This window comes from Polyodon spathula, chromosome 19 (genome assembly GCF_017654505.1).
Source record: "Polyodon spathula isolate WHYD16114869_AA chromosome 19, ASM1765450v1, whole genome shotgun sequence".
NCBI lineage: Eukaryota > Metazoa > Chordata > Actinopteri > Acipenseriformes > Polyodontidae > Polyodon > Polyodon spathula.
In genome coordinates, this window is record NC_054552.1 from 266,903 (window position 1) to 286,554 (window position 19,652).

General features: G+C 53.3%; 1 protein-coding gene across 5 annotated transcripts in view; it reads left to right on the top strand.

The window, feature by feature from the left end:
* Positions 1 to 19,111, top strand: part of LOC121294632 (protein phosphatase 1 regulatory subunit 12A-like) — a 38,782-nt gene extending 19,671 nt beyond the window's left edge. Inside the window, exons 7-24 of one of the 5 annotated variants that reach the window (XM_041218540.1) lie at positions 817 to 992; positions 5,303 to 5,394; positions 6,902 to 7,153; positions 7,251 to 7,348; positions 7,600 to 7,740; positions 9,992 to 10,075; positions 10,619 to 10,723; positions 10,971 to 11,061; positions 11,447 to 11,614; positions 12,001 to 12,106; positions 12,613 to 12,725; positions 13,484 to 13,537; positions 16,150 to 16,166; positions 16,901 to 16,955; positions 17,065 to 17,169; positions 17,351 to 17,401; positions 17,744 to 17,794; positions 18,791 to 19,111. In XM_041218540.1, the coding sequence (XP_041074474.1) occupies positions 817 to 992; positions 5,303 to 5,394; positions 6,902 to 7,153; positions 7,251 to 7,348; positions 7,600 to 7,740; positions 9,992 to 10,075; positions 10,619 to 10,723; positions 10,971 to 11,061; positions 11,447 to 11,614; positions 12,001 to 12,106; positions 12,613 to 12,725; positions 13,484 to 13,537; positions 16,150 to 16,166; positions 16,901 to 16,955; positions 17,065 to 17,169; positions 17,351 to 17,401; positions 17,744 to 17,794; positions 18,791 to 18,877 (1,846 nt within the window). In that variant the 3' untranslated portion in view covers positions 18,878 to 19,111. Of the gene's footprint in view, positions 1 to 816; positions 993 to 5,302; positions 5,395 to 6,901; positions 7,154 to 7,250; positions 7,349 to 7,599; positions 7,741 to 9,991; positions 10,076 to 10,618; positions 10,724 to 10,970; positions 11,062 to 11,446; positions 11,615 to 12,000; positions 12,107 to 12,612; positions 12,726 to 13,483; positions 13,538 to 16,149; positions 16,167 to 16,840; positions 16,956 to 17,064; positions 17,170 to 17,350; positions 17,402 to 17,743; positions 17,795 to 18,790 lie in introns of all 5 variants that reach the window. The other 4 variants (XM_041218537.1, XM_041218536.1, XM_041218539.1 and 1 more) reach the window with 4 other exon arrangements.
* Positions 19,112 to 19,652: the final 541 nt, after the last annotated feature.

Sequence of the window (19,652 nt, forward strand, 5' to 3'; positions counted from 1 at the left end):
TGGGGAGGAGGGTGAAACTGCTGTGCAATAGGAGTCTTATTCTCAGCCCTGGCTGAGCCGGGCAGAGTCGGTAAACATGCTGCATGCATGCACCCCTGCGCTGGGGCTTCGTTTGGGATCACTGTGTAGGTAGAGGGGCGTACGTCACACTGACAGGTCGAGTTTAACCCCTGCAGCGCTGAAACCAGCCTCCTTATGATGCTCGGCTCAGCCTAGAAAACCATTGAGCTGTCCAGTAAGAGAACAGGTCAATGGTACTCCACAGGTCCACAGCCGTGTGTGTGTGTGTGTGTGTGTGTGTGTGTGTTAGCGTGTGCTCGTGTTTCAGTGTGTGTGTTAGCGTGTGTGTGTGGCGGGGGGGTCAGTTTGTTTGTTGATTTTTACACTGACGTATGAGCTTGTAACACACTGTGGCTAAAAACACTTCCCCTTTAAGCAATATTTTTGGTGTTTGATTTTCAAAGCAAGATGATTTAGTCTCTGTTCACTGATTGGTTAATTTGCGGCTCGGCTGTGTTGACGGTTCACTAGTTCACTTTCTATACTTTTCAAAGTTTAAATCAGATACCAAAGTAAGAGGGTTACATTTTTTCTTTTTATTTAAGCTTTAAATTAGTAATGTTTTTTAAATCTCGTTCGCTGAGCAGAAACTCTCAAAACTGGGGCTCCAGTGCTAGAAGTCTGGAGTTTCTCTTAAAGGGGAAGTGGAATCTCACACTGATTGGCTGTGCTGTTTGCCGTGTGTGTGTGACACTGATTGGCTACTGCATGGTGTTTGCCCCGCCCCCTCTCCCTTCCCCGATGCCCCCCCCACAGGAGCTCTATTTCTCGTATGAGCAGTAAAGAGAAGATCTCTCTGCACGACAAGGAGAGGCGTGCCCTGGAGACACTCGAACCAGTGGCCTTCGAGGGAGTGGAGGAGGAGAGGAAGGGAGAGTCGAGCAGCTCCAGCTCTGAGGAGGAATCTGACACAGAGTCTGAGACCGAGTCAGGTGAGAGAGAGAGCGAGAGTCAGGAGAGAGCGAGCAAGAGAGCCGGAGAGCGAGCGAGAGTCAGTGAGTGAGTTAGAGAGCGAGCAAGTCAGAGAGACAGAGAGTGAGCGAGCGAGAGAGCCAGGTGAGAGAGCACGAGAGTCAGAGAGCGAGTGAGCGCTAGAGAGAGAGAGCGAGCGAGCAAGTCAGAGAGCCAGGTGAGAGAGCGCGAGAGTCAGAGAGTCAGAGCGAGTGAGCGCTAGAGAGAGAGAGAGAGAGAGCAAGCAAGTCAGAGAGACAGAAAGTGAGTGAGCGAGAGAGCCAGGTGAGAGAGCGTGAGAGTCAGGCGAGAGTCAGAGAGCGAGTGAGCGCTAGAGAGAGAGCGAGCGAGCAAGTCAGAGAGACAGAGTGAGCGAGTGAGACAGCCAGGTGAGAGAGTGAGAGAGTCAGAGAGTGAGTGAGCGCTAGAGAGAGAGAGAGCGAACAAGTCAGAGAGACAGAGAGTAAGTGAGTGAGTGAGAGAGCCAGGTGAGAGAGCGCGAGAGTGCGAGAGTGAGAGAGCGAGTGAGCGCTAGAGAGAGAGAGAGCGAGCAAGTCAGAGAGACAGAGAGCGAGTGAGCGAGAGAGCCAGGTGAGAGAGCGCGAGAGTCAGAGAGTCAGAGAGCGAGTGAGCGCTAGAGAGAGAGCGAGCGAGCAAGTCAGAGAGACAGAGTGAGCGAGTGAGACAGCCAGGTGAGAGAGCGCGAGAGTGAGAGAGAGAGTGAGTGAGCGCTAGAGAGAGAGAGAGCGAGCAAGTCAGAGAGACAGAGAGTGAGCGAGCGAGAGAGCCAGGTGAGAGAGCGCGAGAGTCAGAGAGCGAGTGAGCGCTAGAGAGAGAGAGAGCGAGCAAGTGAACGCGATTTGTGATGTGCGTGAGACAGCCAGGTGACGTGATCTTCGGAGCGCTACTCTTGGAGAGAGAAGCGACCTGAAGCGCAGAGAAGAGCGCAGAAGCGAGAGAGTCAGTGAGAGATCAGAGAAGTAGGTGAGCGTCAGAGAGTTAGGCGTGATGACAGCGCTAGAGCGAGAGAGAGCAAGCGGTCAGAGAGACCGACGAGTGATTGCAGCGAGTGAGAGAGTCCAGGTGAGAGAGAGCAGGAGAGCAGAGCGCTCAGAGTCAGAGGCTCAGAGAGTGAGTGGCGCTGCGAGAGAGCGATCGCAGAGAGCCAGGTGACCATGAGCGAGCGAGAGTCAGGAGAGCGATGAGGCAGAGAGTAGCGAGAGCGATTCGTGAGCGACAGAGAGAGAGATTCATCAGAGAGTGAGCGAGTGAGACAGCCAGGTGAGAGAGCACGAGAGTCAGAGAGCGAGTGAGCGCTAGAGAGAGAGAGAGCGAGCAAGTCAGAGAGACAGAGAGTGAGAGAGCCAGGTGAGAGAGCGCGAGAGTCAGAGAGTGAGAGAGCGAGTGAGCGCTAGAGAGAGAGCGAGTGAGCGAGCAGCGAGAGACAGAGAGTGAGCGAGAGAGAGAGCTAGAGAGAGAGAGAGCGAGCAGTCAGAGAGACAGAGAGCGAGTGAGCGCTAGAGAGAGAGAGAGCGAGCAAGTCAGAGAGACAGAGAGTAAGTGAGTGAGTGAGAGAGCCAGGTGAGAGAGCGCGAGAGTCAGAGAGTCAGAGAGTGAGTGAGCGCTAGAGAGAGAGCGAGCGAGCAAGTCAGAGAGACAGAGTGAGCGAGTGAGACAGCCAGGTGAGAGAGCACGAGAGTCAGAGAGCGAGTGAGCGCTAGAGAGAGAGAGAGCGAGCAAGTCAGAGAGACAAAGAGTGAGCGAGCGAGAGAGCCAGGTGAGAGAGCAGCGTCAACTCTCTCGCTCACTCAAGTCGCAGGAGAGAGGAGAAGTGAGTCGGAGCTTCTCTCTCGCGCTCTCACTCTCTCTCTCTCAGTACTCGTTCGCGCATCTCTCTCTCGAGCGAGTCAGAGTCAGTCTCTCAGCAGTCGAGCAGAGACGCTCGCTCTCTCGCAACTAAGAGAGACAGAGAGAGTGAGCGAGTGAGAGAGCCAGGTGAGAGAGCGAGAGAGTCAGAGAGTGAGTGAGCGCTAGAGAGAGAGAGAGCGAGAGACAGAGTGAGCGAGCGAGAGAGAGACAGAGACAGAGAGAGAGAGTCAGAGAGTCAGAGAGCGCTAGAGAGAGAGAGAGCGAGCAAGTCGAGAGAGCCAGGTGAGAGAGCGCAAGAGTCAGAGAGTGAGAGAGCGAGTGAGCGCTAGAGAGAGAGAGAGCGAGCAAGTCAGAGAGACAAAGAGTGAGCGAGTGAGACAGCCAGGTGAGAGAGCACGAGAGTCAGAGAGCGAGTGAGCGCTAGAGAGAGAGAGAGCGAGCAAGTCAGAGAGACAAAGAGTGAGCGAGCCAGGTGAGAGAGCGCGAGAGTCAGAGAGCGAGTGAGCGCTAGAGAGAGAGAGAGCGAGCAAGTCAGAGAGACAGAGAGTGAGCGAGAGAGCCAGGTGAGAGAGCGCGAGAGTCAGAGAGTCAGAGAGCGAGTGAGCGCTAGAGAGAGAGCGAGCGAGCAAGTCAGAGAGACAGAGAGTGAGCGAGTGAGACAGCCAGGTGAGAGAGCACGAGAGTCAGAGAGCGAGTGAGCGCTAGAGAGAGAGAGAGCGAGCAAGTCAGAGAGACAGAGAGTGAGCGAGCGAGAGAGCCAGGTGAGAGAGCGCGAGAGTCAGAGAGCGAGTGAGCGCTAGAGAGAGAGAGAGCGAGCAAGTCAGAGAGACAGAGAGTGAGCGAGTGAGACAGCCAGGTGAGAGAGCGCGAGAGTCAGAGAGCGAGAGAGCGCTAGAGAGAGAGAGAGCGAGCAAGTCAGAGAGACAGAGAGTGAGTGAGCGAGCGAGAGAGCCAGGTGAGAGAGCGCGAGAGTCAGAGAGCGCTAGAGAGAGAGAGAGCGAGCAAGTCAGAGAGACAGAGAGTGAGTGAGCCCAGGTGAGAGAGCGCGAGAGTCAGAGAGCGAGTGAGCGGTAGAGAGAGAGAGAGAGAGCGAGCAAGTCAGAGAGACAGAGAGTGAGCGAGCGAGAGAGCCAGGTGAGAGAGCGCGAGAGTCAGAGAGCGAGTGAGCGCTAGAGAGAGAGAGAGCGAGCAAGTCAGAGAGACAGAGAGTGAGTGAGTGAGCGAGAGAGCCAGGTGAGAGAGCGCGAGAGTCAGAGAGTGAGAGAGCGAGTGAGCGCTAGAGAGAGAGAGAGAGAGCAAGTCAGAGAGACAGAGAGTGAGTGAGTGAGCGAGAGAGCCAGGTGAGAGAGCGCGAGAGTCAGAGAGTGAGAGAGCGAGTGAGCGCTAGAGAGAGAGAGAGCGAGCAAGTCAGAGAGACAGAGAGTGAGTGAGCCAGGTGAGAGAGCGCGAGAGTCAGAGAGTGAGAGAGCGAGTGAGCGCTAGAGAGAGAGAGAGCGAGCAAGTCAGAGAGACAGAGAGTGAGAGAGCCAGGTGAGAGAGCGCGAGAGTCAGAGAGCGAGTGAGCGCTAGAGAGAGAGAGAGAGAGCGAGCAAGTCAGAGAGACAGAGAGTGAGTGAGCCAGGTGAGAGAGCGCGAGAGTCAGAGAGCGAGAGAGCGGTAGAGAGAGAGAGAGAGAGCGAGCAAGTCAGAGAGACAGAGAGTGAGTGAGTGAGAGAGCCAGGTGAGAGAGCGCGAGAGTCAGAGAGTCAGAGAGCGAGTGAGCGCTAGAGAGAGAGAGAGAGAGCAAGTCAGAGAGACAGAGAGTGAGCGAGAGAGCCAGGTGAGAGAGCGCGAGAGTCAGAGAGCGAGTGAGCGCTAGAGAGAGAGAGAGAGCGAGCAAGTCAGAGAGACAGAGAGTGAGTGAGTGAGCGAGAGAGCCAGGTGAGAGAGCGCGAGAGTCAGAGAGTCAGAGAGCGAGTGAGCGCTAGAGAGAGAGAGCGAGCAAGTCAGAGAGACAGAGAGTGAGTGAGTGAGAGAGCCAGGTGAGAGAGCGCGAGAGTCAGAGAGTCAGAGAGCGAGTGAGTGCTAGAGAGAGAGAGAACGAGCAAGTCAGAGAGACAGAGAGTGAGCGAGTGAGTGAGAGAGCCAGGTGAGAGAGCGCGAGAGTCAGAGAGTCAGAGAGCGAGTGAGCGCTAGAGAGAGAGCGAGCAAGTCAGAGAGACAGAGAGTGAGTGAGCGAGAGAGCCAGGTGAGAGAGGGAGGTCATAGAGAGTCGAGCAGCTCTAGCTCCGAGGAGGAATCTGGCAGAAGAGAGAGGTTTGGCACTTCCTGCCTTCTATTTCGGTTCAGTGTACACATCGGTTTGTTCTATGAGCGCTCTCTCTCTCTCTCTCTCTCTCTCTCTCTCTCTCTCTCTCTCTCTCTCTCTCTCTTTTTTATGCAGAGAAAGTGAAAACTCGTGAAATAATAAACAACTTGAACAACGAACTGAACAGTCCTGCCGTCGCTGCGGCAACCAGCGGACTCAGCAAGAAGGTGGGTGGAGCCTAATGAGCTTGATAATAACAATGGTAATACTCCAGGTTTTACATTCATTCTGTGAGTTTAAGAATAATATCAAAGACTCCTGTTGCACAGCAGTGTCACCTAGTCCAGGTTTTACCAGCAGCTTGATCAGCCCCAGTGTGTCTGGGGAACAAGCTCAGGTGTGTCTTATTAAACTCACAGTGAAACCAGGAATTGATCAAAGTGGTGAGAAAGCATGGTTTGGTATTTAAAGTAATAAGGAAGAAATATCAGATTCGTTCATCAGAGAAGACTGAAGTGACCTCACCACAGCCCTGCTTCACCATTGCGTTTCATTCATTAGAGATTGAAGTGACCTCACCACAGCCCCGCTTCACCATTGCGTTTCATTCATTAGAGATTGAAGTGACCTCACCACAGCCCCGCTTCCCCGTTGCGTTTCATTCATTAGAGATTGAAGTGACCTCACCACAGCCCCGCTTCCCGTTGCGTTTCATTCATTAGAGATTGAAGTGACCTCACCACAGCCCCGCTTCACCATTGCGTTTCATTCATTAGAGATTGAAGTGACCTCACCACAGCCCCGCTTCACCATTGCGTTTCATTCATTAGAGATTGAAGTGACCTCACCACAGCCCCGCTTCCCCGTTGCGTTTCGTTCATTAGAGATTGAAGTGACCTCACCACAGCCTCGCTTCACCATTGCGTTTCATTCATTAGAGATTGAAGTGACCTCACCACAGCCCCGCTTCGCCGTTGCGTTTCATTCATTAGAGATTGAAGTGACCTCACCACAGCCCCGCTTCACCATTGCGTTTCATTCATTAGAGATTGAAGTGACCTCACCACAACCCCGTTTCGCCATTGCGTTTCATTCATTAGAGATTGAAGTGACCTCACCACAGCCCCGCTTCCCCGTTGCGTTTCATTCATTAGAGATTGAAGTGACCTCACCACAGCCCCGCTTCCCCGTTGCGTTTCATTCATTAGAGATTGAAGTGACCTCACCACAGCCCCGCTTCCCCGTTGCGTTTCATTCATTAGAGATTGAAGTGACCTCACCACAGCCCCGCTTCGCCGTTGCGTTTCATTCATTAGAGATTGAAGTGACCTCACCACAGCCCCGCTTCGCCGTTGCGTTTCATTCATTAGAGATTGAAGTGACCTCACCACAGCCCCGCTTCGCCGTTGCGTTTCATTCATTAGAGATTGAAGTGACCTCACCACAGCCCCGCTTCGCCGTTGCGTTTCATTCATTAGAGATTGAAGTGACCTCACCACAGCCCCGCTTCACCGTTGCGTTTCATTCATTAGAGATTGAAGTGACCTCACCACAGCCCCGCTTCGCCGTTGCGTTTCATTCATTAGAGATTGAAGTGACCTCACCACAGCCCCGCTTCGCCGTTGCGTTTCATTCATTAGAGATTGAAGTGACCTCACCACAGCCCCGCTTCGCCGTTGCGTTTCTCTTTTCCACTGAGTGTTTAAGTCCTGGATAATTGTGCCCCCCCTCCAGAGCTCCAGCCCCCCCAGCAAACCTCCTGCAGCCCCTCGCTCTGCCACGGGCGGGGCGGAGGAGGAGAGGAAGGACGGAGCAGCGCCCCCTACCTCCTGGAGGACCTCACTGCGCAAGACAGGCAGCTACGGGGCCCTGAACAGCGCGGGGGCGCCTAGGGGCCAGGAGGAGAGCAAGGTCCGGGACAGCAGCGGGGGGATCATCCGGTCCGCGTCCAGCCCCCGACTCACTGGCACAGAGACGCAGGCCAAGGTGAGGCGGGTACAGCACGGAGAGTGGGAGGGCTTGACCGAGTGGGCTGTGACTTGTGGTATTGATGGAGTTATTGGTTGGGTTTTTGCTACCGCAGGACGGAGAGAGCAGGGAGCCCCGTCTGGCCCGGGTCCCCCCCACCCCCACCCGACACCTCTTCAGCATCCCGGACAGCAGTCACGAGCCCCCTAGCAGGTATGGGGGGAGGGGAGGGGGCTGGGAGCTTCCTAATCTCTTTCCAGCTTGAGTTACTCTAGTGCGATCCCCATGATCTGCGACGTGCTTGTGAAATTAGTAAGATCGAGTTTTGGAGCTCCAGACTCACATTTCTTGGAGTGGGAGCTGCTTCTAGTTCTTCCTCTTCTGCTTGTAGCTTTTCTTTACTGTCTGTTGGACAAAAAGCAGAAACGCAAGCGAGTGCATAACTCCTCCCCTCCCCCATGCAGCAGCTCGTTTCCACGGCAACCCACAGCGGTTGACAGCACCGATGTCACGGGCGCACTCGCCAGGAGCTCCTCCTACACACGCCGCCTCAACAGCCAATCAGGGAGCGAGGTCACGAGCTCTGCCCCCGGCTTTCAGCGCAGGTCTGTCTGCCTTTTTGTGTCTCTGTCTGTGTGTCTGTAGGTCTGTGTGTCTGTCTGTCTGAGTTCTATGCAGTGATCCGGTCAGTCCCCATTGAGACGGGTTGAAACAGCGAGTTTGCCCAGTAACCTGTGGACCGGATCTGGTGTGGCAGGCTTGGTATGGGTCAGCCGGTACCAGACGGGTGTGCTCGGAACCGCAGACGGGATTCTAGTCCATCTGTCACGGTACCGCGTTAAAGGTTTTGCCGCTTGTTAAGCGATTGGAGCGGTTACTGATCGATCATTACGGATACCGATCAGCTTCGTCGTTTCAGCGTTTTTCAGTACACTTCCTAACCCGCCTTTAAAAGATTGCTAACCAAGACGAGGCTCTCCAATTGTAATGTCTGTTCTCTTACCTCGTTTCTCTCTGCCTCCCCCTCCTCTTCAAGGAGTGCAAACCAAAGCTTTCCAATCCATGTTCTTTCAAATCCAATTTTCATTATTGTTCGGGACCAGGAATCAGCAGTAAGCTGTGCTGTTAGAGGTGATGGTCTCGGTCTGGCCGGATCACAGGCTCCTCATCTCTGCCTGGTCTCTGTGCGTGGGCTCTGTGCGTGGGCTCTGTGCGTGGGCTCTGCGTGGTCTCTGTGCGTGGGCTCAGTGCGTGGTCTCTGTGCGTGGTCTCTGTGCGTGGTCTCTGTGCGTGGTCTCTGTGCGTGGCCTCTCTGTGCGTGGTCTCTGTGCGTGGTCTCTGTGCGTGGTCTCTGTGCGTGGTCTCTGTGCGTGGTCTCTGTGCGTGGTCTCTGTGCGTGGTCTCTGTGCGTGGTCTCTGTGCGTGGTCTCTGTGCGTGGGCTCTGTGCGTGGTCTCTGTGCGTGGGCTCTGTGCGTGGTCTCTGTGCGTGGTCTCTGTGCCTGGTCTCTGTGCCTGGTCTCTGTGCGTGGCCTCTCTGTGCGTGGTCTCTGTGCGTGGTCTCTGTGCGTGGTCTCTGTGCGTGGTCTCTGTGCGTGGTCTCTGTGCGTGGTCTCTGTGCCTGGTCTCTGTGCGTGGTCTCTGTGCGTGGGCTCTGTGCGTGGTCTCTGTGCGTGGTCTCTGTGCGTGGGCTCTGTGCCTGGTCTCTGTGCGTGGTCTCTGTGCGTGGGCTCTGTGCCTGGTCTCTGTGCGTGGTCTCTGTGCGTGGTCTCTGTGCGTGGTCTCTGTGCGTGGTCTCTGTGCGTGGGCTCTGTGCGTGGTCTCTGTGCGTGGTCTCTGTGCGTGGGCTCTGTGCGTGGTCTCTGTGCGTGGTCTCTGTGCGTGGGCTCTGTGCGTGGTCTCTGTGCGTGGTCTCTGTGCGTGGGCTCTGTGCGTGGTCTCTGTGCGTGGTCTCTGTGCGTGGGCTCTGTGCGTGGTCTCTCTGCGTGGTCTCTGTGCGTGGTCTCTGTGCGTGGTCTCAGTGCGTGGGCTCTGTGCGTGGGCTCTGTGCGTGGTCTCTCTGTGCGTGGCCCCTGTGCGTGGCCCCTCTGCGTGGTCTCTCTGCGTGGCCTCTGTGCCTGGGCTCTCTGCGTGGTCTCTCTGCCTGTGGCATGGCCTCTGTGCGTGGCCTCTCTGCGTGGTCTCTGTGCGTGGTCTCTGTGCCTGGTCTCTCTGCGTGGTCTCTCTGCCTGGTCTCTCTGTGCATGGCCTCTGTGCGTGGCCTCTCTGCCTGGTCTCTGTGCGTGGTCTCTGCGCGTGGTCTCTCTGTCTGGTCTCTGTGCATGGTCTCTGTGCGTGGTCTCTCTGTCTGGTCTGTGCACAGGTTCTGCATGGTCTCTCTGCCTGGTCTCTCTGCCTGTCATTCTCCTTTCTTACTGACACTGGCTTGTTTTTTGTTTGTTGCCTTTTCTGTCTTGCATGCGGTCTCTGATGTCACTGATGATGTCACTGTGCAGGGAACTGTATTTGCAAGTGGTGGGGGAGAGTGTGCGTGCCCAGCCCCTTCCCTATCGCCATGGCTACAGGAGGTACTGACTGAGTCTCATCACTGGGGCGGGGGCTCAGGGACTTGTTCATTGTCTGTCTCTGTCGCTCACAGTGTGTTTGAATGTGTCTTTGTCTGTCTCTGTGTGTTCTCTGAGTGTGTGTGAAGCTCGCATCCATCTTTCTTTGAGGTGATTGCCTGGTCCGGTTTGTATGAAGTGGAAGGAGTGGGTGCTTTTCCTTCAGTAATCCTCCCATACCCAGGAATGCACGCAGCTCTGTACAGACCCCAGAGAAACGTGCTCTCTGTTAATGAAGTCTCTGTGGTGTTTCAGCTCCTCCTTCGGACGCAAAGCAGAGGATTCTGGGACGACGTCCACCTCTGCCCTCAGCCGACTCAACGCCCTGACGGCACAGAGGTAAGGGGAGGGGGTTGAAATATCATCCCGAACCATTACACACTTAATACCGCTGCCTTTACAAACGTCACTTTAGAAATTCAATGAGAAACACCCCCGGACTCGGCTCTGAGGAGCGCTGGTCACTGTTTACAAACACTAAAAGAAACTCTGCAAATTCAATGAGAAACGTTTTGACTGGAAGTCTTTCTCAGTGTCTTCAGTGTGAATTCAATGAGAAACGTTTTGACTGGAAGTCTTTCTCAGTGTCTTCAGTGTGAATTCAATGAGAAACGTTTTGACTGGAAGTCTTTCTCAGTGTCTTCAGTGTGAATTCAATGAGAAACGTTTTGACTGGAAGTCTTTCTCAGTGTCTTCAGTGTGAATTCAATGAGAAACGTTTTGACTGGAAGTCTTTCTCAGTGTCTTCAGTGTGAATTCAATGAGAAACGGTTTGACTGGAAGTCTTTCTCAATGTAAATGCACCTTGATTTTTATAGTTTTCTTGGTGTAATTTCTCTAGTATTTCTGCAGTATTTCTAATGCCCCCCCCCTCCCTCCCAGGCTTGCACGGCAGGTGGAGGACAAAGACTCTGTTTCCATGACAACTACGACATCCTCATCCAGTGCGACTGCTGCCACCCAGAACGAGGCAAAGGAGCGCCGCAGGTGAGACAGGAAGTGACATCACAGCCAGGCACTGCCAGGCTGGGCAGCGCATTGCTGATGTGTGCCGGGAGCCTGGCTCTGGTACTCTTTTGTGTGTGACCCGGTCCAGTTGGGTTCTGTCTCTGACCTGTTCCCGTCCTGCAGTGTCTGTGACTGGTTCTTTTTATTTCGTGTGTGTCCCAGTTGTGTTCTGGTCCTGCTGTGCTGTGTCTCTGACCAGGTCCGGTTCTGGTTCTGTGTGTTCCAGGTCATACCTGACCCCGGTGCGAGATGAGGAGGCCGAGGCCCAGAGGAAGGCGCGGTCCCGACACGCCCGGCAGTCCCGGAGATCCACACAGGTACGGGTACTGTTCCAGAGTAATCTCCCAGTCTGTCCCTGTGCTCTAGATTGGTATCAGTTTCCTCAAGAGTAGCCTTACTCTGTTTATGTACTTGAGTAATCCCTGTGTTCCTGTTCTAGAGCAATCCCTGTGTTCCTGTTCTAGAGTAATCCCTGTGTTCCTGTTCTAGAGTAATCCCTGTGTTCCTGTTCTAGAGCAATCCCTGTGTTCCTGTTCTAGAGTAATCCCTGTGTTCCTGTTCTAGAGTAATCCCTGTGTTCCTGTTCTAGAGCAATCCCTGTGTTCCTGTTCTAGAGTAATCCCTGTGTTCCTGTTCTAGAGCAATCCCAGTGTTCCTGTTCTAGAGTAATCCCCGTGTTCCGCTTGTCTTTTTGTGCTCCAGGGAGTCACTCTGACAGACCTGCAGGAGGCTGAGAAGACAATGAAGGGACAGCTGGAGACGAGAGCGAACGAGCAGAGAGACGAGGAGAGGAAGAGAGAGGAGGAGGAGGAGAAGGAGAGAGCAGAGGCATTGAGCAAGCACCGGGCTAGCAGGACTGGAGAAGAGGGGGTGAGGAGAGGAGAGGAGAGGGCAGAAACAATGGGCTGGCAGGACTGGAGAAGAGGGGGTGAGGAGAGGAGAGGAGAGGCTGGCAGGACTGGAGAAGAGGGGGTGAGGAGAGGAGAGGAGAGGGCAGAAACAGTGGGCTGGCAGGACTGGAGAAGAGGGGGTGAGGAGAGGAGAGGAGAGGGCAGAAACAGTGGGCTGGCAGGACTGGAGAAGAGGGGGTGAGGAGAGGAGAGGAGAGGGCAGAAACAGTGGGCTGGCAGGACTGGAGAAGAGGGGGTGAGGAGAGGAGAGGAGAGGAGAGGGCAGAAACAATGGGCTAGCAGGACTGGGGGACAGAGAAGAGAATACCTTGTCAGTGACAGTCCTTGTGATGATGTTATTGTCAGGAGGTCACCTGGAGGTCACGCATTGCGAACCTGCAGAAGTCAGACCTGCTGGGCCTCACGACCCCCGCCGACCCCAGCCGACCTGACAGACCTGAGGAGAGCAAAGGTACCTGAGACACAGACACTCACTCAATCACACTCGCTCTCACTCACACTCACACACAGACACACTCAGACTCACTCACTCACACTCGCACTCACTCACACTCACACACAGACACACTCAGACTCACTCAATCACACTCGCTCTCACTCACACTCACACACAGACACACTCAGACTCACTCAATCACACTCGCTCTCACTCACACTCACACACACTCAGACTCACTCAATCACACTCGCTCTCACTCACACTCACACACAGACACACTCAGACTCACTCAATCACACTCGCTCTCACTCACACTCATACACACTCAGACTCACTCAATCACACTCGCTCTCACTCACACTCACACACAGACACACTCAGACTCACTCACTCACATGCTCATGCAGTTAATGCAGCAGCTGTACAAGGATTTTGAAATTTTTTATATACATACACACACACACATATACACATACATGTTCTATACCCATATACAATGTACTCTCTCCCTGTCTCAGAGGCTCGGCAGAGCGCCTCGGGGGAGAAGGACTCGGATGACAAGCTGGGGCCAGGAATGAGAGACCGACGCAGACCACGAGGAAAGAGAAGAGGAGAGGGACTGAACAACACGGTGAGGAGAGGGGGGACTGGACTGAACAACACGGTGAGGAGAGGGGGGGACTGGACTGAACAACACGGTGAGGAGAGGGGGGACTGGACTGAACAACACGGTGAGGAGAGGGGGGACTGGACTGAACAACACGGTGAGGAGAGGGGGGACTGGACTGAACAACACGGTGAGGAGAGGGGGGACTGGACTGAACAACACGGTGAGGAGAGGGGGGACTGGACTGAACAACACGGTGAGGAGAGGGGGGACTGGACTGAACAACACGGTGAGGAGAGGGGGGACTGGACTGAACAACACGGTGAGGAGAGGGGGGACTGGACTGAACAACACGGTGAGGAGAGGGGGGACTGGACTGAACAACATGGTGAGGAGAGGGGGGACTGGACTGAACAACATGCTGAGGAGAGGGGGGGACTGGACTGAACAACACGGTGAGGAGAGGGGGGACTGGACTGAACAACATGGTGAGGAGAGGGGGGACTGGACTGAACAACACGGTGAGGAGAGGGGGGGACTGGACTGAACAACACGGTGAGGAGAGGGGGGACTGGACTGAACAACATGCTGAGGAGAGGGGGGACTGGACTGAACAACATGGTGAGGAGAGGGGGGACTGGACTGAACAACATGCTGAGGAGAGGGGGGACTGGACTGAACAACACGGTGAGGAGAGGGGGGACTGGACTGAACAACATGCTGAGGAGTGCCTTCCTGTCGTGGGAGTTATGATCCTCATTATGCCCCCTTGTGCCCAACAGAGTGATGACAACGAGGACACCGGAGAGGAGGAGGGAGGGGGCCGGGCTGAGCAGGTGAGCAGGAGCAGTGTGAGTGTGTGTGTTTATGATTGTGTGTTTGTGTGTGTGAGTGAGTTAAAATCTGTGGCATACACACCTTCTTTCTTAATTGGAAGAGAAAGACGGCAAACAGTACAGGATTAAGAAAACAAACCACACACACACCCTTGCTGATTCGCACCCACACACCCCAAACCAGAACGCTGACCAGCCCTGGGCTGCAGGGTTTAGGGTCGGACCCAGTTAGCATTAATGAGATTTGAAATGTCACAAGCAAGAGTCTCCCAGCCCAGATTAGCACACTTTGAGAAGGGGGAAGGGGGGGGAGATTGGAAGGAGGGAGGCGGGAGGCACATTCACAGTGAGGACTGGAGAATGAGTCGTACCATCTGTGGCTGGTATCCCGCGGACATAGTAATTGATATAACAGAAAGATGGTTATAGGTAGAAAGAAAGCTCTGGGCTGCAGTGTGGAAGGCAGTGGGTTTAAGTAGCTCAGTGGCTGGAGTGCTGGGCTGCAGTGTGGAAGGCAGTGGGTTTGAGTAGCTCAGTGGGTAGAGAAAGCGCTGGGCTGCAGTGTGGAAGGCAGTGGGTTTGAGTATCTCAGTGGTTAGAGAAAGCGCTGGGCTGCAGTGGGTTTGAGTAGCTCAGTGGTTAGAGAAAGCGCTGGGCTGCAGTGTGGAAGGCAGTGGGTTTGAGGAGCTCACTGGTTAGAGAAAGCGCTGGGCTGCAGTGTGGAAGGCAGTGGGTTTGAGTAGCTCAGTGGTTAGAGTGCTGGGCTGCAGTGTGGAAGTCAGTGGGTTTGAGGAGCTCAGTGGTTGGAGTGCTGGGCTGCAGTGTGGAAGGCAGTGGGTTTGAGGAGCTCAGTGGGTAGAGAAAGCGCTGGGCTGCAGTGTGGAAGGCAGTGGGTTTGAGTAGCTCAGTGGTTGGAGTGCTGGGCTGCAGTGTGGAAGGCAGTGGGTTTGAGGAGCTCAGTGGGTAGAGAAAGCGCTGGGCTGCAGTCTGGAAGGCAGTGGGTTTGAGTAGCTCAGTGGTTAGAGAAAGCGCTGGGCTGCAGTGTGGAAGGCAGTGGGTTTGAGGAGCTCAGTGGTTGGATTGCTGGGCTGCAGTGTGGAAGGCAGTGGGTTTGAGTGGCTCAGTGGTTAGAGAAAGCGCTGGGCTGCAGTGTGGAAGGCAGTGGGTTTGAGTAGCTCAGTGGTTAGAGAAAGCGCTGGGCTGCAGTGTGGAAGGCAGTGGGTTTGAGGAGCTCAGTGGTTAGAGAAAGCGCTGGGCTGCAGTGTGGAAGGCAGTGGGTTTGAGTAGCTCAGTGGTTAGAGAAAGCGCTGGGCTGCAGTGTGGAAGGCAGTGGGTTTGAGTAGCTCAGTGGTTAGAGTGCTGGGCTGCAGTGTGGAAGGCAGTGGGTTTGAGTAGCTCAGTGGTTAGAGTGCTGGGCTGCAGTGTGGAAGGCAGTGGGTTTGAGGAGCTCAGTGGTTAGAGAAAGCGCTGGGCTGCAGTGTGGAAGGCAGTGGGTTTGAGGAGCTCAGTGGTTAGAGAAAGCGCTGGGCTGCAGTGTGGAAGGCAGTGGGTTTGAGTAGCTCAGTGGTTAGAGAAAGCGCTGGGCTGCAGTGTGGAAGGCAGTGGGTTTGAGGAGCTCAGTGGGTAGAGAAAGCACTGGGCTGCAGTGTGGAAGGCAGTGGGTTTGAGTAGCTCAGTGGTTAGAGAAAGCGCTGGGCTGCAGTGTGGAAGGCAGTGGGTTTGAGGAGCTCAGTGGTTAGAGAAAGCGCTGGGCTGCAGTGTGGAAGGCAGTGGGTTTGAGGAGCTCAGTGGTTAGAGAAAGCGCTGGGCTGCAGTGTGGAAGGCAGTGGGTTTGAGGAGCTCAGTGGTTGGAGTGCTGGGCTGCAGTGTGGAAGGCAGTGGGTTTGAGGAGCTCAGTGGTTAGAGTGCTGGGCTGCAGTGTGGAAGGCAGTGGGTTTGAGGAGCTCAGTGGTTAGAGAAAGCGCTGGGCTGCAGTGTGGAAGGCAGTGGGTTTGAGGAGCTCAGTGGTTAGAGAAAGCGCTGGGCTGCAGTGTGGAAGGCAGTGGGTTTGAGGAGCTCAGTGGTTAGAGAAAGCGCTGGGCTGCAGTGTGGAAGGCAGTGGGTTTGAGGAGCTCAGTGGTTAGAGAAAGCGCTGGGCTGCAGTGTGGAAGGCAGTGGGTTTGAGTAGCTCAGTGGTTAGAGAAAGCGCTGGGCTGCAGTGTGGAAGGCAGTGGGTTTGAGGAGCTCAGTGGGTAGAGAAGGTTCAGTAGATTTGATTTCTGACATCCTTTTTTTTCTTTTTTTTTTTTTTTTTAAATCCTTCCTAAACCCAGGAAGGGAAACAGGAAAGCCAGACGCTCAGAGTCTGTACTTCCGCTCCTCTCCTCAAGCTGGTAATTGGATTAGCCAACCTGCCTGGACTTTACCCAGGGGCAGAGGTGCACTGAGACACACACACACACACACACATGTAGTGAGACACACTGAGACGCATAGGGTTGCATGGTGGAATCTGCAGTCTCCCTGGTGCCTCTGTGTTTGTAGTTGACAGGTCACATGGTGTGCCGGCAAGGGCTGTGCAGGTCACATGACCACTAATCTCTCTCTCTCTCTCTCTCTCGGTTGTGTTTCAGGCTGACAGGCTCAGCAGGTAAGTCTTGTTTGTTTGTCCTCTCTGTGATTCACAGCTGAACGTGGCTCAGTGAATGAAGCCGTGGAGTCAGAGCTCAACGGCACTGCCGTTTCATTCCCAGGCCCTGCAGATCCACTAGCTGTGTATTCCAGTGACACAACATGCACACTGCAACAGGGCTGGAAATGAGACTCCCTGCATTGCACAGCAGTGTGATCCATTCCTGCCTTCACTCTGAGTTTAATTAGACATGCCTGAGCTTGTGACCAGTACAGTGTGGCTAATCAAGCTCGCAGTGAAACCTGGAGTGGGTGAACTGCTATGCAATAGGAGTCTTCGTGCCATCCCTGCTGTGATCCCAGAGGACAGTGTGATGTGATCGTGGTGTAAAATATGTCATTCATAAAATGTAGCGTTAATGTTTTTGTGCATTGGAAACAAATCTAGATTAGACAGGCAGACAGACAGACAGCAGTGATGTATTGTGTGGGTCTGTGAGCACGGCCCTGATTCGAATGCTTGCCCTTCTCAGCGTTCCCCGTTTCATTTCACTGAACTCACCCGATCCACGCTGGCTAGTTCTGCAGATTTAGAAGTCATTCAGTTGGAAATGCTCCTGTAAACCTCACACTGCGAGGAAGGCGTCTGTAACACCTCAATTACTGACACACCATTGGGTTGAATTTCCTCAGGGGTGAACTGATGGCCAATGACAGGATTGCTAGCCGTGGCTCTCTCTACTCTCGCTCTAGCTCCACCTACTCTCGCTCTGACCCCTCCGAGACAGACAGGAAGGACTACAAGAAGGTGGGTGGAGTCACAGAGTTGCCGCAGCATTGTAGCAAATAAAATCACACCTGTAAGAACCAACCAACTGCTTCCGCTAATGCCACTCCCCCTCTCCCCCTCCCCCCAGCTTTATGAGGAGATGAGCAGGGAGAATGCCCGGCTGCAGTCCCAGTTCCAGGACTCCCAGAAAAAGATCATCCAGACCAAAGGGGAACTGGACAAGGCCAGCCAGGTAACTGTGACTTTATGTGTGCATCTCTGTCTGTCTGTGTGTGTGTGTGTGTGTATCTGTCTCTCTCTGTGTGTATCTCTGTCTGTATGTCTTTGTGTGTGTGTGTGTGTGTGTGTGTGTGTGTATCTGTCTGTATGTCTTTGTATATCTGTGTGTGTAATTCTGTCCTCTCTTCCCTCAGATGCAGGAGCGCTTTGCAGACCGCTCTGTGCTGCTGGAGATGGAGAAGAAGGTGAGAAACTGACCAGTGATTGAGCCCTGGCGATTGTGCTGACCTGTGATTGAGCCCTGGCGATTGTGCTGACCTGTGATTGTGCTGGCCTGTGATTGAGCCCTGGCGATTGTGCTGACCAGTGATTGAGCCCTGGCATAGTGCTGACCTGTGATTGAGCCCTGGCGATTGTGCTGACCTGCGATTGAGCCCTGGCGATTGTGCTGACCAGGGAAGACAATTTGTGGTTTTGAATGCTTGTCCGGTTCCTGGGAGCTGATTCATCACACAAATATCACGTCACCTTCTCTCTGGGTTGTTCTCTCACACACTTGCTTCCTCCCTCACTGTCTCACCCTGCAGGAGCGCCAGTCCTTGGAGAGAAGAGTCTCAGAGCTGGAGGAAGAGATGGAGGTGAGAGGCTGGCTGCTGTAGAGTTTACATGTATTATATATATAATATAATATAATATAAAGCAGACCCTGCGATCCAGCCCTCTGAAATGTCTTTATAGTATGCAGCACTAGACCCTGATATTGATGAGACACAGCCCTCTGAAATGTCTTTATAGTATGCAGCACTAGACCCTGATATTGATGAGATCCAGCCCTCTGAAATGTCTTTATAGTATACAGCACTAGACCCTGATATTGATGAGATCCAGCCCTCTGAAATGTCTTTATAATATACAGCACTAGGCCCTGATATTGATGAGATCCAGCCCTCTGAAATGTCTTTATAATATACAGCACTAGACCCTGATATTGATGAGATCCAGCCCTCTGAAATGTCTTTATAATATACAGCACTAGACCCTGATATTGATGAGACACAGCCCTCTGAAATGTCTTTATAATATACAGCACTAGACCCTGATATTGATGAGACACAGCCCTCTGAAATGTCTTTATAATATACAGCACTAGACCCTGATATTGATGAGACCCAGCCCTCTGAAATGTCTTTATAATATACAGCACTAGACCCTGATATTGATGAGACACAGCCCTCTGAAATGTCTTTATAATATACAGCGCTAGACCCTGATATTGATGAGATCCAGCCCTCTGAAATGTCTTTATAATATACAGCACTAGACCCTGATATTGATGAGATCCAGCCCTCTGAAATGTCTTTATAATATACAGCACTAGACCCTGATATTGATGAGATCCAGGCTTCTGAAATGTCTTTATAATATACAGCACTAGACCCTGATATTGATGAGATCCAGCCCTCTGAAATGTCCTTATAATATACAGCACTAGGCCCTGATATTGATGTGATCCAGCCCTCTGAAAAATTCTTTATAATATACAGCACTAGACCCTGATATTGATGTGATCCAGCCCTCTGATAGCACGTTAAGATTAGCTTCAGTTTAATTATCCCCTCCCCTCCTCTCTGCAGGTCTTATCGAATCTGAAAGCCGACAACCAGCGCTTGAAAGATGAGAACGGAGCTCTGATCCGAGTCATCAGCAAGCTGTCCAAATAGCGCCACCTGGTGGAGACTCGTGGCAGGACAAGTGAACGAGAGAGGGAGAGAAAGAGATTGTCCGCCCGTTCCATCCATCTGTGTCAGCCGCCACACGTTCCCGTGCCAAAGAGAGAAGAAAGAGGAGGGGAGAGAGAAACAAGTCAACCAACTGAAAACCAGTGAGGAGAGAGACGAAGAGAAATGTTTTCCAAAGCACACTGACACGCACACACTGACACACACTGACACGCACACACTGACACACACTGACACGCACACACTGACACACACTAACACACACTGACACGCACACACTAACACATACTGACACTGACACACTGACACGCACACACTGACACACACTGACACGCACACACTGACACACACACTGACACACACTGACACGCACACACACACACACACTGACACACACTGACACACACACTGACACACACTGACACGCACACACTCACGCTCACACTCACAATCATGCGCCATTCCATTTTTGGTTGAATTTGATTAAACTATGCATGGGTGTTCGTCCCAAGAAATGTATTTCCCATCCCATATAAAGGTTTCCCACAGTGAAAGCACAGCACAGTGTAATAAAGCACAGTGAAAGCATGGTAAAGCATTGTAAAGCACAGAGAGGTCTGGTAAAGCACAGGGAAGCATTGTAAAGCACAGAGAGGTCTGGTAAAGCATAGGGAAGCATTGTAAAGCACAGAGAGGTCTGGTAAAGCATAGGGAAGCATTGTAAAGCACAGAGAGGTCTGGTAAAGCATAGGGAAGC